General features: G+C 41.0%; 1 protein-coding gene across 3 annotated transcripts in view; it reads left to right on the forward strand.

The window, feature by feature from the left end:
- Positions 1 to 20,833, forward strand: part of sfswap (splicing factor SWAP) — a 127,922-nt gene that overhangs the window by 44,896 nt on the left and 62,193 nt on the right. For all 3 annotated transcript variants that reach the window (XM_072587682.1, XM_072587681.1, XM_072587680.1), the window contains exon 10: positions 1,154 to 1,247. In XM_072587682.1, coding sequence (XP_072443783.1) covers positions 1,154 to 1,247 — 94 coding nt within the window. The remainder of the gene's footprint in view (positions 1 to 1,153; positions 1,248 to 20,833) is intronic.

A 20,833-nucleotide genomic window follows, 5' to 3' on the forward strand; every position in this document is an offset into this window, starting at 1 on the left:
TGATGGTGTAGCCATTTCCCTTTGTGCGAGCATTTAGGGAAAGAAGGTATAACCTCCGAATAAGGCAGAGATGAAGCAGAATTCCTTTTGACAGAGGGTAGCGAATCTGTGAAATTCTTTACGACCAAGGACTGTTGAGGCCGAGTCATCAAATGTCCTAAATTAATAAGGGAATCAAAGATTATGGGGTAAAGATAGAAAAGTGGAGTTGAGGTTGATCCGCCATTGTCTCGTTGAGTGGCGGAGCTGATTTGGTGGACTGAATGGCCTACTTTTGCTCTCAGTCTTATGGTCTTACTGTATTACTATAATATATAGTATTTGTAATATAGTGAACTTATAATCTTATTGGATTAATGACCCAGAGAACAAATGTCAAAATTCCAGAATGAATCTGAGCATTTGATATTTCTTTCGAACCATTTAATAACAAGCTTGCACACTACAGGTGGCAACTGATTTTCTTGAAAATGTAAAATCCTGAGATGGCCTGATAGGCTGGATGTTGATCGGTAAATTCCATTGTGGGTCAGGTTAGAACCAGGGGACAGAATTTAAAAATATGAAGTCTCTTTAATTTGAGTAGAAATGTAGAGGATTCTGTTTCTGAGGGCCGTGATTTTATGACATTCTCTTCCCCAGGGGTGGTGAAAGTAGAGTCATTGGTTTTTAAGGCAGAGGTAAATGAATTCTTGACTAACAAGGAGATAGATAGGAAAGTTGATTGAAGCAACCTCAGATTAACTGTGATATTATCAGATTTGGTGGAGCAGGTATATGGGGCAATGGCTGTCTCCTGCCAATAGTTTGTATATTTGTATGTATTCAAAAAGTATCAATATTCACCAACTTTAGAAGTGCATCATATCTTGCAAACTCTTTTGATAAAGTCTTAATCCAATCATATATGATCACTTATTGCAAAATGTTTTAAGACTGTGCAGTGAGATTTGAACCTTGGCGCCTCACTATCGAATAGCAGTCAGCAACGTTGTTGAGTTGAAACAGGCAGTACAGATACTGTTCTTTTCTGTCTGCAAAGAACAAGGCTCTGTGCATTAATCCAGCAATATATAACACAGTTTCATATGTTTTCTTTTCAGCGGTACTCAAGTACTGTGCGACAAACAACTAATTGTGACTTAATTTTCAGGTTTGAATTCCTCCAGCCCTGGCACCAGTACAATGCGTATTATGAGTTCAAGAAGCAGTACTTCTCTCAAAAAGAAGGTTGCAGTATTCCACAGGTAAGGGGGTCATGAGGGGAAAGGAATACACATTTATGTGATTGTTGTCTTTCAGACAAGCTTGTGCTGGGATTCAAATGGCATTTAACTGAATAGAAGCTAGGCATACAGCCAGCGATCTGTTTCTATTTTGGTTTTTCACTGCCTTTTGAAAGTTTGGCAAATACATTGTAGAATCATACAATAGGTGCAACACAGAAGTGGTTTTGTGCTGGCTTTTTGCAAGAATGGTTTGTCTGTCTGGTACCCATCTCCAGCCTTAACTTAGTAGTCCTGCAAATGTTTCCTTTTCAGGTAATAGGACAGTACAGGCCCTTTGGCCCTCGATATTACAGACCTTTTATCCAACTTTAAGATCACACTAACCTACATACCCTACATTTTACTATCATCCGTGTACCTGTCCAAGATAATGTATCCCTAATGACTCTGCTACCACCGCTGGCAGTTCGTTCCACACACCCACCCACTCTCTGTGTAAAGAACTTATCACTGACATCTCCCTAAAACTTTCCTCCAATCACCTTAAAATTATGACCCTTCATGATAGCCATTTCTGCCCTGGGAAAAGTCTCTAACTATTCACTCTATCCAGTTTATTTTGAAAATCTCAACTGAATCTGTTGTATCACGTTTTTGAGCAGTGTATTCTAGATTCTAACCACTTTAATATCTACACTTGGCCTTCCCTTCTCCAAGATGAACAGCCTCTGCTTCTCCAATCCCTCTGCATAACTCATCTGTGAAGCCATTTGCATGATTTTTTTTCTTCACTCTCTCTAATACCTTCTCATTCTTCTTGATGAGCCCAGGACTGGGTACAGTTGTCCACCTGCAGCAGAATCCATGTTTTACGCAGATGTACCATAACATGTTGCTTTTGTACTCTTATGTATGTATTTTTAAAGATCACGGTGCCATTTGCCTTATTAACCATGCTGTCGACCTGCACTGCCACCTTCACTTATGTGTCTATATATATCTGCAGGACCATCTGTTTTCCTACCTTTCTTTTTTGCCTGTTCCTATTTATTGAACCAAAATGATTCATTTCACAATTTTATGCATGAAATATCATCTGCCACTTACCTGCCCATTCATCAAACTGTTTATGTCGTTATGAAGTTTAACCCAGTCCCCATGCAGTTCATATTTGCAAGCATTGACTTGATTCAGGTAACATCGATTCACATCATATTCTAGGTTAAACAAAGTTGGCATTGGCAAATTATATCAGCATTTCCTATTGGCATGGTGGAACATGAGTAATATAAATCCATCTTTAAGGAAACAGTGGCATTGTTACTTTAACCAAAGAACACAAATCAACTGCTATTCAGAAATAACTAAAAGTATGTAAGATGCAGACAATTTTTAAAATTTGCTTCAAGCAATAAACTGTAGATTGACCACTTGTAGAAAGTGCATGGATTTTATTTCTTAATTGTATGAACTGAATGAAATAGTGTGCGTCTCCTGGATTTTTTTGAGGGCAGCAGCAGTCTTGAGATTTTCTATTGTGCTGCACCCTTTATGAATAACAGGTTCTCTCGATCTTTGCTCAGTGTGGGTAGTAAAAAAAAATGATTAATTGAAGTTTATATCATTAGTGAGAGTCAGGTGAATTGCAGGAAGTGTATATTCATTCATATTTAATATGAATAAGAGCCAGGATATTTCTGAAGATAGAAGTTATTTTGTGTTGTAATGCTAATTCAGTTTAGCAGGGTGGATGATTAAGTGTTCTGCCTGTGATTTGTTTTCATTTTCATACAAGTTTCTCATTTCTGTAATAAATAGCTTCTAAATCATCTGAGGCATAAAGAATGTAAATAATCATATGGAAGAATAATTTCATTCAAAGGTCTGTGAATAGGTTCTTTGTAAAAGTATAGAATCAAGAATTGTCATTGCAAATGGATCGTTTAACAGTATATGCAAACAGTAAAAAGCTAATTACTTTTAAGACTGTGCCCCTATTTTCAGGTTCATGGCTACAAACCTAATTGGCAGAATAGGAGGATACATCATGTTCGCCATAAGTGGTTTTTGTGCCTCATGGATCAGTGTATTTTCTTAGATTATATATTATACTGATAGTGGGTATTTGCAACCATGGAATGATTCCATATTTCTGACAACTGTAATTATTTATAGACTCATTTTTGGATAAATATAAAATCTTCTGGATTGAAAGTTTTAAATTCTGTGATAAGTTTAAGCTTTTAAAATGTTGTATATTTGAGCAGATTGATAAAATTTCAGATCCAAGGTTATGAGAAATAAGGGTAGGCCATTCAACTGATTGAGCCTAGCATGCAATTCATTAAGAGCATGACTGATCCGATTGTGGCCTCAACTCTTCTGTCCTGCCTGCCTCAATAACTTGACTCCTTTTTAGACCAAAAAGGTGTCTAACTCAGCTTTGGGTACTTTAAATTAGATCTCAATATATTAAGTGTATCTCTGGATGGTGACAAAAATTTGAGATGTTTTGTGTAAATAATTATATACCTGGAATATATTACATAAGAAATTGATTGCTGTAAGTAGACTCCTTGACTGTAAGAGACCACGTGCACTCCTTAGCAAGAATTATGGATGCTAGTGTAAATCCGCTTCATAGAACTTATATTTTCATTGCAAGGCTTTGATCCACCTTGCCTGCAAATGTGGTAAATAATCCGTACATTAAACTAAATGATAAATCTGGTAATGTGAGGTAAAGGAGTCTGTAGCATGAAGTTGTGTTGGGAAGTGTATCAGTTATATCTTTGATGACATTTCTATTAAAAAGGTTAGAGTTAGGAAGGGGGCAAGGTCAAGGAGAAATTCGACTGCATGGTTGGACACTTTAAGATCAACGTATTCATTGATTAAGAACACCAATGGTGTGGCACAGGAAGAGAGAGATTTACTAAGTCCCATGTCAGAGAATCCTTCAGGGAGGGTTGGAGGAGCTTACTAAGGTGGAATGGGAAATAACCTTGAAAGGATTCGACACAGACCAGAATTCAAAATTTGAGACATTGCAAATCCAGAAGCCAATATTGGCCATGAAGCAGGGTTTATAGTGGAATAACATATAAGCTACAGAGCTAGGATGAGCTTAAAATTTACAAAAGATGAAGAATGAGATTTTAGCCAGGAGAACGTTGAAATAATTGAGTGGGAAGGTAGTACGGTTGAGGCAAAAGCAGGGATAGAGAGGCTGAGCTAGGATTATCACAGACATAGAAGAAAACAAGTTCTCAGACTTTCATGTTAATATATTTGGTAGTGTAGAGTTCTAATGTGGCTGACTTGATCTAGGATATTATAACCAAAATAAAGATCTGAGCTTTTCTATTTTTGTTTCTGATTTCTGGCATCCACAGTTCTTCCACTTTTATATTGGAGTGAGTGTGGTGGTAAAAGGTTACTTCTTTGGACTGGATGTCTGTCACCAGCGGTGTTCCAAAGGGATCAGTTCTAGATCCTCTTTTGTTTATCATCTATGTAAATGAATTAGATGAGAATATAGATGACATGGTTGGTAAATTTGCGGAAAACACTAAAATTGGTACATAGTAGACAGTGAAGAAGATTACAAATGCATTGATGGGCTGGAATATAGCTGATGTTTAAATGTGGATTACTTAGATTATTTGAAAAATTTGGATAAAGTGAGGTTCTGCATTTTAGTACAATGACAAGGGAAGGACTTATGCAATTAATAGTAGGGCTTTGGATAGTGTTCTAGAACAGAAGGATCGAGGAGTTCAGGCACATATAGAACGAAGAACAAAAAAAAAGGTTACAGCACAGGAACAGGCTGTTTGGCCCTCAAAGCCTGAGCAGATCCAGATCCTCTATCTAAACCTGTCACCTATTTTCTAAGGGTCTGTATCCCTCTGCTCCCTACCCATTCATGTATCTGTCTAGATACATCTTAAATGACGCTATCGTGCCTGTCTCTACCACCTCCACTGACAATGCAGTCCAGACACCCACCACCCTCTGAGTAAAGAACTTTCCACGCATATCTCCTTTAAACTTTAAGCCTCTCACCTTGAACCTGTAGCCCCTAGTAACTGAGTCTCCCACTCTTGGGAAGAAACTTCTTGCTATCCACCATGTCTATACCTCAATCAGGTCCCCCCTCAACCTTGTCTTTCTGATGAAAATAATCCTAATATACTCAACCTCTCTTCATAGCTAGTGCCCTCCATACTAAGCAGCATCCTGGTGAACCTCCTCTGCATGCTCTCCAAAGCATCCACATCCTTTTGGTAATGTGGTGACCAGAACTGTACACAGTATTCCAGGTGTGGCCGAACCAAAGTCTTAGACAACTGTAATATGATCTGCCAACTCTTGTACTCAGAACCATGTCTGATGAAGGAAAGCATGCCATATGCTGCCTTGACCACTCTCTCGACCTGTATTGCTGCCTTCAGGGTACAATGGACCTGAACACACGCACCTCTCTATACATCAATTTTCCCCAGGGAATTTCCATTTAGTGTATAGTTTGCTCTTGAATTGGATCTTCCAAAATGCATCGCCTCACATTTGTCCGGATTGAACGCCATCTGCCATTTCTCTGTCCAACTCTCCAATCTATCTATATTCTGCTGTATTTTCTGACAGTCCCCTTCATTATCTGCTACTCCAACAATCTTAATGTCATCTGCAAACTTAGTACTCAGACCACCTATACCTTCCTCCAGATCATTTATGTATACCACAAACAACAGTGGTCCCGACACTGATCCCTGTGGAACAGCACTGGTCACAGTTCTCCATTTTGAAAAAACTCCATTCCACTACTATTCTGTGTCCTTTGCCCAGCCAGTTCTTTATCTAGCTAGTACACCATGGATCCCATGCAACTTCACTTTCTCCATCAGCCTACCATGAGGAAACTTATCAAATGCTTTACTGAAGTCTGTGTACATGACATCTACAGCTCTTCCTTCATCAATCAACTTTGTCACTTCCTCAAAGAATTCTATTAAGTTGGTAAGACATGGCCTTACCTGCACAGAACCATATTGCCTATCACTGATGAGCCCATTTTTCTTTCAAATATAAATCGATCCTATCTCTCAGTATCTTCTCCAGCAGCTTTCCTACCACTGATGTCAGGCTCACAGGTCTATAATTACCCGGGTTATTCCTGCTAACTTTCTTTAAACAAGGGACAGCATTTAGCAATTCTCCAGTCCTCCAGGACCTCACCCTTGTTCAAAGATGATGCAAAGATATCTGTTAAAGCCTCAACTATTTCTTTTCTCACTTCCCTCAGTAATGTGGGATTGATCTTATCCAGACCTGGGGACTTGTCCACATTAATGCCTTTTAGAATACCCAACACTTCCTCCTTCCTTATGCTGACTTGACCTACAATAATCAAACATCTATCCCTAACCTCAACATCCACTATGCCCCTCTCTTCAGTGAATACTGATGCAAAGTACTCATTAAGAATCTCACCCATTTTCTCTGACTCCACGCATAACTTTCCTCCTTTGTCCTTGAGTGGGCCAACCCTTTCTCTAGCTATCCTCTTGCTCCTTATATTTGAATAAAAGACTTTGGGATTTTCTTTTACCCTGTTTGCTAAAGATATTTCATGACCCCTTTTAGCCCTCTTTTTCCTTATTTCAGATTGGTCCTACTTTCCCAATATTCTTCCAAAGCTACATCTGTTTTCAGTCACCTAGACCTTATGTATATTTCGTTTTTTCTCTTAGCTAGTCTCAATTTCACCTGTCATCCATGATTCTTTAATCTTGCCATTTCTATCCCTCATTTTCACAGGAACATGTCTGTCCTGCACTCCAATCAACCTCTCTTTAAAAGCCCCCCATGTATCAAATGTGGATTTACCCTCAAACAACTCCTCCCAATCCACATTCCCCAGCTCCTGCCGCATTGCAGTATAGTTGGCCTTCCCTCAATTTAGTGCTCTTCCTTTAGGACCACTCTTGTCTTAGTCCATGAGTATTCTAAAACTTATGGAATTGTGATCACTGTTCCTAAAATAATTCCCTACTGAAACTTCAACCACTTGACTGGGCTCATGTGCCAACACCAGGTCCAGTATGGCCCATTCCTGAGTTGGACTATTTACATACTTCTCTATAAAACCCTTCTGGATGTTCTTTATAAATTCTGCTCCATCTGGACCTCTAACACTAAATGAATCCAGGCAATGTAGGGAAAATTAGAATCTCCTGTCTTCCATAATCTGTTTACATATTTGTACCTCTATCTCATGCTTGCTGTTCGGAGGCCTGTAGTACGCCCCAACACTGTTACCACACCCTTCCTATTTCTGAGCTCTGCCCTTATTGCCTCATTGCTCAAGTCCTCCATAGTGCCCTCCTTCAGCACAGCTGTGATATCCTCTCTGACCAGTAATGCAACTTCTGAAACCCATTTACCTCCCTTTCTATCCTGCCTGAGATATCTATATCATGGGATATTTAATTGCCAATCATGTCTTTCCCTCAACCAAGTGTCAGTAATAGCAATGACATCATATTCCCAGTCCAAGCCCTAAATTCGTCTGCCTTATCTACTACAGTTCTCGCATTAAACAAATGCACCTTAGGCCACCTGTCCCTTTGCGTTCATCATCTGCTCCCTGCCTACTCCTTCCCTTAGTCATGCTGACATAATTATCTAGTTCCTTACAGGTTTTAGATATTACCTCCATACTGTCCACTGTAATTTGGTTCCCATCCCCCTGCCATATCCCCCTCCCCAAAAGCATGAGCAAAAGCACCCCAAAAACATTGGTTCCATTCCAGCCCAGGTTTAGACCGTTCAATTCGTGATAGCCCCACCTCCCCTGGAACCGGTCCCAATGTCCCAAAAATCTGAACCTCTCCCTCCTGCATCATCTCTCAAGCCACGCATTCATCCTGCCTATTCTTTTATTTCTACTGGTTAGCACATGGCACTGGTAGCAATCCTGAGATTCCTACCACTGAAGTCTTACTTTTTAACTTTGCTCTTAACTCCCTAAATATTGCTTGTAGGACCTCATCCTGTTTATCACCTCTATCATTGATGCCTATATTCACCACCACAGCTGGCTGTTCACCATCCCCTTCAGAATGTCCTGCAGCCGACCTGAGACATCCCTGACCCATGCACCTGGGAGGCAAATTACCATTCGGGAGTCTTGTTTGTGAGCACAGAATTGCCAAACTACTCCCCTTACAGTTGAATCCCCTATGACTATGGCCGCTGCCCAAATATATCAGTTCACTCACCTTCCCAGAGTGCAATTTGACCGCTCCTATTCAGCTATGTTGCCGAAATGAAAGGGAAATTTACCTTTCTGGCAGCCCCCTCGTGCTCGCTCCCACCGCTCCTGCTGCTGTTGAAAATGGGGGCCGTTGACTCTTGAGGTAAGTCATTTTAGAGGGAAATTTACCTTCCTGGCAGTCCCCTGGTCCTCCCTCTCACCACTGCCGTTGCTGCTGAACATAGACAGCGTGGTTGCAAAGGCATTTAGCATGCTTGCCTTAATTGCTCAGTCCTTTTAGTAGAGGAGTTGGCATGTCATGTTGAGGTTGTACAGGACATTGGTGAGACCTCTTCTGGAGTGCTATGCCCAGTTTTGGTCCCTCTGTTACAGGAAGGATGTCAGGTTTCAGGTGAGTTTTACCAGGATATTGCCTGGTAAGGAAATTTTCAGTTATAGGGAAAGGCCGGATAAGCTGGGACTCATTTCACTGCAGCTTGGGGGATTGAGGGGTGACCTTATAGAGGTTTATAAAATCATAAGGGATGTAGATAGGTACATGTCCTTTCCCCAGCATGGTGGATTTCAAGACTGGGAGCTTTTTTTATATGTGAGAGGAGAACAATTTTAAAAAAGACATGCATTTTTCTTGCACAGAGGGTATTTCTTGAGTGGAAAGAACTTCGTGCGGTAGTAGTGGATGTAGGCGCATTTACAACATTTAAAAAGACACTTAGATAAATGCAGAAGTAGGAAAGATTTGGAGAGATATGGGCCAGGAGCAAAAAGTGTAAAAACAATGACTGCAGATGCTGGAAACTAGATTCTGGATTAGTGGCGCTGGAAGAGCACAGCAGTTCAGGCAGCATCCAAGTAGCTTCGAAATCGACGTTTCGGGCAAAAGCCCTTCATCAGGAATAAAGGCAGTGAGCCTGAAGCGTGGAGAGATAAGCTAGAGGAGGGTGGGGGTGGGGAGAAAGTAGCATAGAGTACAATGGGTGAGTGGGGCAGGGGATGAAGGTGATAGGTCAAGGAGGAGAGGGTGGAGTGGACAGGTGGAAAAGAAGATAGGCAGGTAGGACAAGTCCGGACAAGTTATGGGGGCAGTTACTGAGCTGGAAGTTTAGAACTAGGGTGAGGAGGGGGAAGGGGAAATGAGGAAACTGTTGAAGTCCACATTGATGCCCTGGGGTTGAAGTGTTCCGAGGCGGAAGATGAGGCGTTCTTCCTCCAGGCGTCTGGTGGTGAGGGAGCGGCGGTGAAGGAGGCCCAGGACCTCCATGTCCTCGGCAGAGTGGGAGGGGGAGTTGAAATGTTGGGCCATGGGGCGGTGTGGTTGATTGGTGCGGGTGTCCCGGAGATGTTCCCTAAAGCGCTCTGCTAGGAGGCGCCCAGTCTCCCCAATGTAGAGGAGACCGCATCGGGAGCAACGGATACAATAAATGATATTAATGGATGTGCAAGTAAAACTTTGATGGATGTGGAAAGCTCCTGCGTTGGAGGGCATCTTTAACCACGTGGAGCAATTCATCAACTTCACCAACACATTCCACCCTGACCTTAAATTTACCTGGACCATCTCTGACACCTCCCTCCCCTTCCTGGACCTCTCCATCTCCATTAGTGATGACAGACTTGACACTGACATTTTTTACAAACCCACCGACTCCCACAGCTACCTGGATTACACCTCTTCCCACCCTACCTTTGGCAAAAATGCCATCCCGTATTCCTAATTTGTCCGCCTCCGCCGGATCTGCTCCCAGGAGGACCAGTTCCACCACAGAACACACCAGATGCCCTCCTTCTTTAGAGACTGCAATTTCCCTTCCCACGTGGTTAAAGATGCCCTCCGACGCATCTCGTCTACATCCCACACCTCCGCCCTCAGACCCCACCCCTCCAACCGTAACAAGGACAGAACGCCCTGGTGCTCACCTTCCACCCTACCAACCTTCGCAAAACCAAATCATCCGCCGACATTTCCGCCACCTCCAAACAGACCCCACCACCAGGGATATATTTCCCTCCCCACCCCTTTCCACCTTCCGCAAAGACCGTTCCCTCCGCGACTACCTGGTCAGGTCCATGCCCCCAAACAACCCACCCTCCAATCCTGGCACTTTCCCCTGCCACCGCAGGAACTGTAAAACCTGCGCCCACACCTCCTCCCTCACCTCTATCCAAGGCCCTAAAGGAGCCTTCATTAAAGTTTTACTTGCACATCCACTAATATCATTTATTGTATCCGTTGCTCCCGATGTGGTCTCCTCTACTTTGGGGAGACTGGGCGCCTCCTAGCAGAGCGCTTTAGGGAACATCTCCGGGACACCCGCACCAATCAACCACACCGCCCCGTGGCCCAACACTTCAACTCCCCCTCCCACATGGAGGTCCTGGGCCTCCTTCACCGCCGCTCCCTCACCACCAGACGCCTGGAGGAAGAACGCCTCATCTTCCGCCTCGGAACACTTCAACCCCAAGGCATCAATGTGGACTTCAACAGTTTCCTCATTTCCCCTTCCCCCACCTCACCCTAGTTCTAAACTTCCAGCTCAGTAACTGTCCCCATAACTTGTCCGGACTTGTCCTACCTGCCTATCTTCTTTTCCACCTGTCCACTCCACCCTCTCCTCCCTGACCTATCACCTTCATCCCCTCCCCCACTTACCCATTATACTCTATGCTACTTTCTCCCCACCCCCACCCTCCTCTAGCTTATCTCTCCACGCTTCAGGCTCACTGCCTTTATTCACTGCCTTTTGCCCGAAACGTCGATTTCGAAGCTACTTGGATGCTGCCTGAACTGCTGTGCTCTTCCAGCACCACTAATACAGAAAATGGGCCAGGAGCAGGCAGGTAGGACTAATTTTGTTTGGAATAATGGTTGACATGGACTGGTTGGACTGAGAGGTCTGTTTCCTTGCTGTATAACTTTACAACTCTTCAAAAGGAGCTCTAAACCTCGAATGTATATGACAATTACACCAGGAGTCGCCCTTCCAATTTACCCTTAATGTTTCTGCTTCTAATTTTGTCATTGTATTTTTTTTCAGGAATTCCTTTAATAGTTTTGTCAAATAACTTTGTTCTGTGATCTGGAAAAAAATTTAAAACTCTTTCAAAAAGAATAATTTTCCAAAGCTTTGGCTTGTCCATCTTATCTTTGATTTTCTTTTACCAATCCTGTGTAAAGATAAAACAGCTGTTTCGAAATTAAATTACGAGCCTTTCATGAATTAAATAATGTTAAAGAAAAATGAGAAATTCATTTAATTTAGGATTGCTAATGACTATTCTGTGAAAATGTTTAAAACCAACTCTTGAGCTGTCAATAATTATTCCCAGTGAGGCAGTGACTTTATCCCTTGTATGATTTTTGTGTATTCCTGCCAAGGAGGAGCCAGTTGAATGGAGAATTTCATAACTGAGTTCCCAAAAGAAAGAAGTTGTAGTATTTGACTGATAATTGATGCAGCAATGAAAGAACTGGTAATAAAACCTCGCTGTTTGAAATGCAAAGATTTCATTATCCAGTTAACATTGTTTCAACCAAGAAACATGAGTTCTACTAAGTTATAAATAAATTTGTAGTTTTGTTCAGTTTATAGGTGTTTAGGATTTCATCTGGTAAAGATCCATGTTCTTTCAATACTGATCAGAGAGAAGGCTTTGGAAAGGCAAGATGGAAAGATTAATGGGTGGATGTTTCATTTTGGACACATTTCTTGAATGTTGCACATAAATTTGTCAGGGCAGTTCAATCATTATTTGTTTCCTTCTGCAGTAAGCCACTGATGGCATGAATGACCGCAGTAGTTTACATTATTTGCTTCAAAAATTACACCTTTGGCGTTACGATCAGCGGTGCATGCTGCTAGAAACTATGAATTATTATCTTAGACTGATAAAAATTTTTGCCCTTTTTTTAGGATGCATTTACATACATGGAACAGTTTTAATGTTGAAATTGCATCTGTTTACTTTCTTGCTTCCTCAAAATTACACTGTATCATTACAAAGCTTTGCCAGTTAGCCTGGGATTCAAACTCAAAATTGACTTGCTTAATTAAATCCGAACTTCTCTCAAGCATTGACAGAATTTCCATCTGACAGCAGTTAGAATTTACTGTTTCTTGTATCACAATCATCCATATTAAACGTGCAACCTTTTTCATTCACCTTCCATGTACAAATGACCCAAACAGTCAGAATCACATATTATTTGCTCCAGGCTCTCTTCATAATTCTTTCTTAGTCAATTATGCTCAGATAACTTATGCTATTGTTGTACGCAGAGAAAAACATAAGCAAATCCTGGTTTTTCTATTCCATAGAGATGTAAGCATAGAAACAGAGCCTTCTGTCCAACCCGTCCACACTGACCAGATATCCCAACCCAATCTAGTCCCACCTGATAGCACCTGGCCCATGTCACTCCCAACCCTTCTTATTCATTTACCCATTCAGATGCCTTTCAAATGTTGCAATTGTACTAGCCTCCACCACTTCCTCTGGTACCTACTTTTGGGAAATAAGGCAGGGCAGGTGACTGAGGTGACAGTGGGAGAGCACTTTGGCGCCAGCGACCATAATTCTATTTGTTTTAAAATAGTGATGGAAGAGGATAGACTGGATCTAAAAGTTGAAGTTCTAAATTAGAGAAAGGCTAATTTTGCCGGTATTAGGCAAGAACTTTCAAAAGCTGATTGGAGGCAGATGTTCACAGGTAAAGGGATGGCTAGAAAATGAGAAGCCTTCAGAAATGAGATAATGAGAGACCAGAGACAGTATATTTCTGTTATGGTGAAAGGAAAGGCTGGTAGGTGTAGGGAATGCTCGATAACTAAATAAATTGAGGATTTGATTAAGAAAAAGAAGAAAGCATATGTCAGGTACAGACAAGATAGATCAAGTGAATCCTTAAGAGTTTAAAAGCAGTAGGAGTATACTTAAGAGAGAAATCATGAGGGCAAAACGGGGATGTGAGATAGCTTTGGCAAATAGGGTTAAGGAGAATACAAAGGGTTTTTACAAATATATTAAGGACAAAGGGGTAACGAGGGAGATAATAGGGCCTCAAAGATCAACAAGGCAGCCTTTGTGTGGAGCCGCAGGAAATGGGGTAGATACTAAACGAGTATTTTACATCAGTATTTACTGTGGAAAAGGACACGGAAGATATAGAATGTAGGGAAATAAATGGTAACATCTTGAAAATTGTTCATATTACAGAGGAGGAAGTGCTGGATGTCTTGAAACACATGAAAGTGGATAAATCCCCAGGACCTGATCAGGTGCACCCTAGAACTCTGGGGGAAGCTAGAGAAGTGATTGTTAGGTCTCTTGCTGAGATATTTGTATCATTGATAGTCACAGGTGAGGTGCTGGAAGACTGGAGGTTGGCTAACGTGGTGCCACTGTTTAAGAAAGGTGGTAAGGATAAGCCAGGGAACTATAGACCGGTGAGCCTGACCTCGGTGGTGGGCAAATTGTTGGAGGGACTCTTGAGGGACCGGATGTACATGTATTTGGAAAGGCAAGGGCTGATTAGGGATAGTCCATGGCTTTGTGCGTGGGAAATCATGTCTCACAAACTTGATTGAGCTTTTTGAGGAGGAACGAAGAGGATTGATGAGGGCAAAGCAGTCAACTTGATCTGTATGGGCTCCAGTAAGGTGTTTGACATGGTTCCTCATGGTAGATTGGTTAGCAAGGTTAAATCACATGGAATACAGGGAGAACTAGCCATTTGGATACAGAACTGGCTCAAAGGTAGAAGATAGAGGCTGGTGGTGAAGGTTTGTTTTTCAGACTGGAGGCCTGTGACAAGTGGAGTGTCACAAGGATCGGTGTTTTAGTCATTTGTATAAATGATTTGGATGTGAGCATAAGAAGTATAGTTAGAAAGTTTGCAGATCACATCAAAATTGGAGGTGTAATGGACAGCGAAGAAGATTACCTCAGATTACAACCAGATCTTGATCAGATGGGCCAATGGACTGAGAAGTGGCAGATGGAGTTTAATTTAGATAAATGTGAGGTGCTGCATCTTGGGAAAGCAAATCTTAGCAGGACTTGTGCACTTCTTGCTGAGGTCCTCAGGAATGTTGCTGAACAAAGAGACCTTGGAGCACAGGTTCATATTTCCTTGAAAGTAGAGTGGCAGGTAGATAGGATAGTGAAGAAGGCGTTTGGTATGCTTTCCTTTATTGAGTACAGGAGTTGGAAGGTCATGTTGTGGCTGTACAGGACATTGGTTAGGCCACTTTTGCAATTCTGGTCTCCTTCCTTTCGGAAGGATGTTGAGAACCTTGAAAGGGTTCAGAAAAGAGTTGCAAGGATGTTGCCAGGGTTGGTGGATTTGAGCTATAGGGAGAGGTTGAATAGGCTGGGGCTGTTTTCCCTGGAGCGTCGGAGGCTGAGGGGTGACCTTATAGAAATTAATAAAATCGTGAAGGGTGTGGATAGGATAAATAGACAAAGTCTTTTCCCTGCGGTGAGGGAGTCCAAAACTAGAGGGCACAGGGTTAAGGTGAGAGGGGAAAGATATAAAAGAGACTAAGGGACAACGTTTTCATGCAGAGGGTGGTACACGTATGGAAAGAGCTTGTTTTATTAATGTATCATTATGAACTTTGGTATTATTTAAAGATTTTTGTACGTTGTTGTAGTTTTTATTTGAGGCTTTCTCCAGCAATAATTTTTTTTTGACGGCGCCCTGACTTTAAAGTTCTAGACCAGAAAATAAACCTTTACATTACCGTACGTCATGTAATTTGATGCAGTGCTCAGGTTATTTCCAACAATGATGCAAAATGTAAGAAATTGATCATGTGATTTTCAAACTCTCACTGATGAGGCTTTGAGGTATTGTTATCTTCGGATGAGTATCAGCTTGTGCGTTGTGTTTTAGCTTTTGGAAAAGGTCAACATCTCATCAGGCATAAGTAATATTTCAGTCCATCAGGAAACCCTTGTTAGCCAATTACTGATGCTGGATTGAAGCCTTCATAGCAGGCAGTCAGAGTGCTAATTTGAAGGGAATGTTGGCGCAGTGCTTTCTCTGTGCAAGGCAGCACATTGTACTCCAGGCTTTAAGAATATTATGTAATTCTTGTCGCTTCTTTCTCCTCTCTGTTTATGTGCAATTTGTCAGGGATGAATGTTTCTGTGTGTCTCCCACTTTCATTAACTGTCATTTACAAGCTGAAACAGTATGCACGAGTATTGATTGATATGTTCCTTGCTCTTCAGTCTACTACATGTACATTTGGCACTTGGATAAATAACCCCTCGAGCCAGCTCCTAATTTTTTGTATAGAATATATGAATATTCCTTGAACAGTAATTATTAGAGATGTTTTTCATAAATAGAGAGATCAAAGGGCAAATGCTTTTTGGTTTGCTGGAACGTTAGAGAGAGCACATTATTCAGTAATGAGTTTAACAATGTAATAGGACGTATTTCATTTTATCTCTTGGGCAAGATGCAAGAATATTAGCAGTATATACCCCTTGTAGCAGGCTCACGGAACATCTCTGACCATAACTGATCTGCGTCAACACCAATTTCCTGACCAGTGTCCACATTCATTGATGATCTGAGGGATCAAAAATCACCCAAACATGAGCTTGCTCAACACTGGAGAGTTCACAATCCTCTCGGATGGAGAATTCCTCGAATTCGCAAAGCTCCAAGTGAAGACATTTCTCTTCATCTCAATCCTAAATGATCAGCATCACATCCTAAAGCTGTGCTCAGCGGTTCTAAATTCCCCAGAGATGGGAATAACTTGCTAGTGTTTATCCTATCGAGTGCTTCGCAATTTTCCAATTAGTTAGACTGCTTCTCATTCTTCTAAATTGTGGAGAAGATGGAGGTACAAGTTGATCGGCTATAACGCACATTCCATCAATTCGCATTTACTGTAATGCAATTGATGAATAGGGCATGCTGTTTCTAAAGTGCGAACTTTGAGAAGGTGTGTTGGCTATCATGCGATCACATCACCAACACTCAAGTGTTATTTGTATAACACGGGTTGCACAGGAACACCACTATCATGCTGTAGAAGAAACGACTAATTTACTTAAACTCTTATCGAAGGACACCTATTCTGTAGGGTGCAGAGGAGATTCACCAGGATGTTGCTAGGAATGGATCAGTTTTACTATGAAGAGAGATTGGATAAGCTTGGTATGTTTTCTTTGGAGCAGAGCACGCTTAAAGTGTACAGGTAGACAACCCTTTATCTGAAATCCCAAAGTCTGAAAAGTTCCAAAATCGGAAGGTTTGTTTTGTGAAATTTTTATCTAATTAACAAAATTGTTTGGTGTGCAAACAGTTAACCCAACTCCACACTCTATTGATGCATGTCACTTAGATGAGACGTTGGGTGGGGGGCAGTGGCCCAGCATTGGCAAGCCTCAATTCTGTCTCAGGGCCCCTACTGTGAGTCTGCTCTTTGGTAAGATTTTTAAAAATTTCACTGTTGAACTGTCACTTATTCTGAAATTCAAAAAAATCCAAATTCTGAAAACCAGCTGGTCCCGGGCATTTCAGATAAAGGATCGTATACCTGTATATACGATTTTGAGGGGCATGGGTAGAGTGGGTAAAAAGCAGGTGTTCCCCTTAGTCAAAAGGTTAAGAGCAAGGGGATGTACACCTTTAAAGTGAAAGGCAGGATGTTTACAGGAAAACCTTTTTCACTCAGAGGGTGGTGGGGGATCTGAAATGCACTGCCTGGGAGGGAGGTTGAGGCAGGAAACCTCATACCCTTTAAAGAGAACTTGGCTTACCAGTTGAAGTGTCATAACTTTCAAGAGCCGAGTGCAGAAAAGTGGGATTAGTGTCAGTAGTGTATGTTAAGTAGTGTACTTCGATGGGTAGAGGGACCTCCTCTTAACTGTTTAAATCTCTGAACACTTTTTTAGACTGGAGGAAGGTTTGTAGTGGAGCTCCCCGGGGTTGGTGTTAGGACTCTTGCCTTTCTTGATATGTATTAATGATCTCAATCTTGGTGTGCAGGAGGTAATTTCAAACCTAGCAGATAACACCAAACTTGGAAACTGTGAGGAGGACAGTTTGGAAGTCCAAAGGACTTTGACAGCTTGGTGAATGAGCAGGTAGTTGGCAGAGATGTGTGAGGTAGCACACTTTGATCGGAAGAAGGTTGCAATACACTATAAAATAGGTGGTACAGTTCAAAAGGAGGTGCAGGGGCACCTTTGATTACACAGATCATTGAAGGTGGCAGGACAGGTGGAGAGCTTGGTTAATAAAGCACACACTGTTCTCAGCTTTATTAATGTGGGCATAGAGTACAAAGCAGGGAGATGATGTTTAACTTGTACAAGACACTCATTAGACCTCAAGTGGAGTATTGTGTATAGTACTGTTGTGAAGGTGTAAGGGGTACTGTACCTTTAAGAGAGTTAAAAGTTTTGCAGAACTACCAGACACAGCATCAAGTGTTCTGAACAAGGGAACAATGTAACATTTGGTCAAACGGCTAGATTAGCTGGGTTGCCGGGAGACGACAAAACAAATTGAAATTCGGGGCCAATCAGTTTAAATTATACCCCAAAATACCAGCCTCCAATCAAGTTTGAATTTAGTATATTGACAATATTAAAACCCAATGAAAAAACTTTAGAGTATAAGACTGGGAAAAATTGATCAGTTGCGGGAGAACTGCCAAGCCACTTGCATGTACATACTGTCCGAAAAATAGCTCTCTTGAAGGTATCCTTATCGGTCAGTGACCTGTGAAACAGAAATCCCTAAGAAGAAGAAAAGAAGCCAGAGGAAGATATAAAGAGAAGATTCAACATCTGGCTGGTTTTGAAATTAGAATTTTGGTAAATCTTAATAAGGGGTTGTTATTGGACTATTATTAAAGAAGGGAAAGTGAAAGATAGGGTAGAGAAATGAGTTGTAATTGATTGTTAGTTAATTATTCTCTTATACTTTAAGAAATAAAATTGTTACTTTTACTTTAAATAGTTCTTGGCCTCTCGGATTTTCACAGATGAATCTTTTCTGTATTGCTGGTTTAAATTAAGCAGGAGGGTTTACCCTATGACTTAATAGTTTGGGGGCCCGTCCGGGATTTGAACTGGTTTAGACAGATTTGAGTAGATTTGGGGTATGAAAAGTCCCAGCAGATTTAAGTAATTGCAAGTTAGTGTCCTGATCTTTAAATAAAACGTAGGTGAGACGATTTGTTTAATTTTGGTGACTTGTGGTTGATTAAATTAAACGTGAGAAAAATGGCTCTTAAAATTGCTAAGGAGGCTCTGGGATTTGAAGATTATTCTCAACTTTGTCAAGAAAGTTTAGAAGGAAAGAAAATGGCCATACGTTTAGAATTAGCAAAGAAATTAGATTTGGGTTTAACCGAGAACAAAAGTAAAGCTGCAATTGTAAGGGAATTACTCAAACAGTTGGTGCTGTGTCAGGTAATTCTGCTAGCTGTTAACTCTGTTAAAGGTACAGTACCCCATACACCTTCATAACAGTACATTGTAGGGCCCAACATTATAGGAAGGATGTGAAACCATTGGAGAAAGTGCAGAAGCAATTTACAGAAATGGTTCCAGGAATGAGAAACAGCAGCAATGAGATAGATTAAAGAAGTTGAGTCTGTTCTTGGAGAGAAGAGACCTGAGATGAGATTTGATCGAGGTTTTCAAAATCACTTGCAGGCTGAACAGACTAAGTAGGGAGAAGCTGTTCCCACTCATGAACAACAAAAGAACAAAAGGGTGTAGGTTCAAAATGATGTGCAAAAAGAAGTCAGGGTGATGTTTTCATGCAGCAAATAATTAGGATCTGAAATGCACTGTCTGGAAAGGTGGTGATGGCAGATTCAGTTGAGGCATTCAAGAGGGTATTGGATGCATAGAAATAGTGTGCAGGGAGATGGGACAAAAGGAGGAAATTAGCACTAATTAATAGAACTGGTGTAGGCACTATGGACCAAATGGCCTCATTCTGCACGGTACAATTCTGTAGTTCTGTGATTTTATCACAGGAATATATCGAGCAATTTAATGAGTCTTTGTAGCACTGCCTCTTAGGCAAGTGTATCCTTCCTTGGATATGAAGGTCAAAATGTGCAGAGTAAAAAATGTCCAGCTGTGTCACAGCAAAGCCCTGCACATTTATAGCAAGGTGCCTTTATTCGTAAAGTACTCCAGTTGCGTTGCAATTAAAAGCAAACTGCCATTTACCTTCCTAATTGCAAAATAATCTATTGTGTTGCTTGTATGAGTGTACCTAGCTGTCTCTTAGTGTTAGCATTTAAAAGTTTCATGCCTTTTAAAAATTATTCTGCTTATAATGGTTACAAATTGCCAAGTACTTTAAAGATTAATATTATTTTTTTCTCTGGCTTTCTTCTGGGGCAATGACACAGGGATGATTTCTTTTCATGTCTGCAAGTCATTAAGTAATTTATATGCTTTCACAAAGCATTGTGTGGTGACATGACTGCTGCAGTGTTCTTTTTTTGTTCTAAACTGTCTTTAAAATTGTCGATTTTCATGCCAGATATTGTTGTACTTCGCTGCAATTTGTCAGATCAAAGAAAGAATATCATGCTCACACTTCTGAATTTGGGCTTGCTTTTCTTTTGGGGGGGGGAAAAAGGCATGAAAGAAGGCTATCCAGGCCATTGAGACTTTTTTTTGAAAGCTAATTACCTGTAGTTTCTTCTTTAGCTCAAAAATATTTGTTTCTCTTTAATTTATGCATTAAATTTTCCTTCAGAGTGTTACTACTAAATCTGCTTCTACCACCCCAGTATGTTCTGTATTCAGATTGTAACTCACTTAGTTTTTTCCTTTAGTTCTTTAATAATTAGTTCTTATTTACTTTCTTTATTAATAACGCCATACTAGTTTAAATAGTTGCTCCTTCCCCACAAAACCCTTCATGGTTTTGAGCACATCTATTAATTTGCACATTCTCTTGGTTTTTCTAACCTCTACATGACAGAGGTTCTATATTTCTCAGATTATTCTAAAATATTTTGTGTTTGCTGTTTTTGCAGTATTGGTGCTAAGCATTGATGAAACTATTCTGATGCTGATGTTGATGTTTAACCAGCTTGTTTCATCATAGTTCTTATTTCCTTGTTAGTTCGTGTGCACTACTCATTTTCTATGGGAGAATGATGAGTATCCTAGAACCTTGATGGGAGACCAAATATAGAACTGGGCTGTACCATCTCAATTTATCAAGGGCATCTTGTAATGTGTGAGGTTAAGTGATAGAAAGTATCTTTGCAGGTAGAAAGGTATTGATTGATGTACAAGGGAGTTTGGAGGTAAC

The sequence above is a fragment of the Chiloscyllium punctatum genome, chromosome 17 (genome assembly GCF_047496795.1).
Source record: "Chiloscyllium punctatum isolate Juve2018m chromosome 17, sChiPun1.3, whole genome shotgun sequence".
Lineage (NCBI taxonomy): Eukaryota > Metazoa > Chordata > Chondrichthyes > Orectolobiformes > Hemiscylliidae > Chiloscyllium > Chiloscyllium punctatum.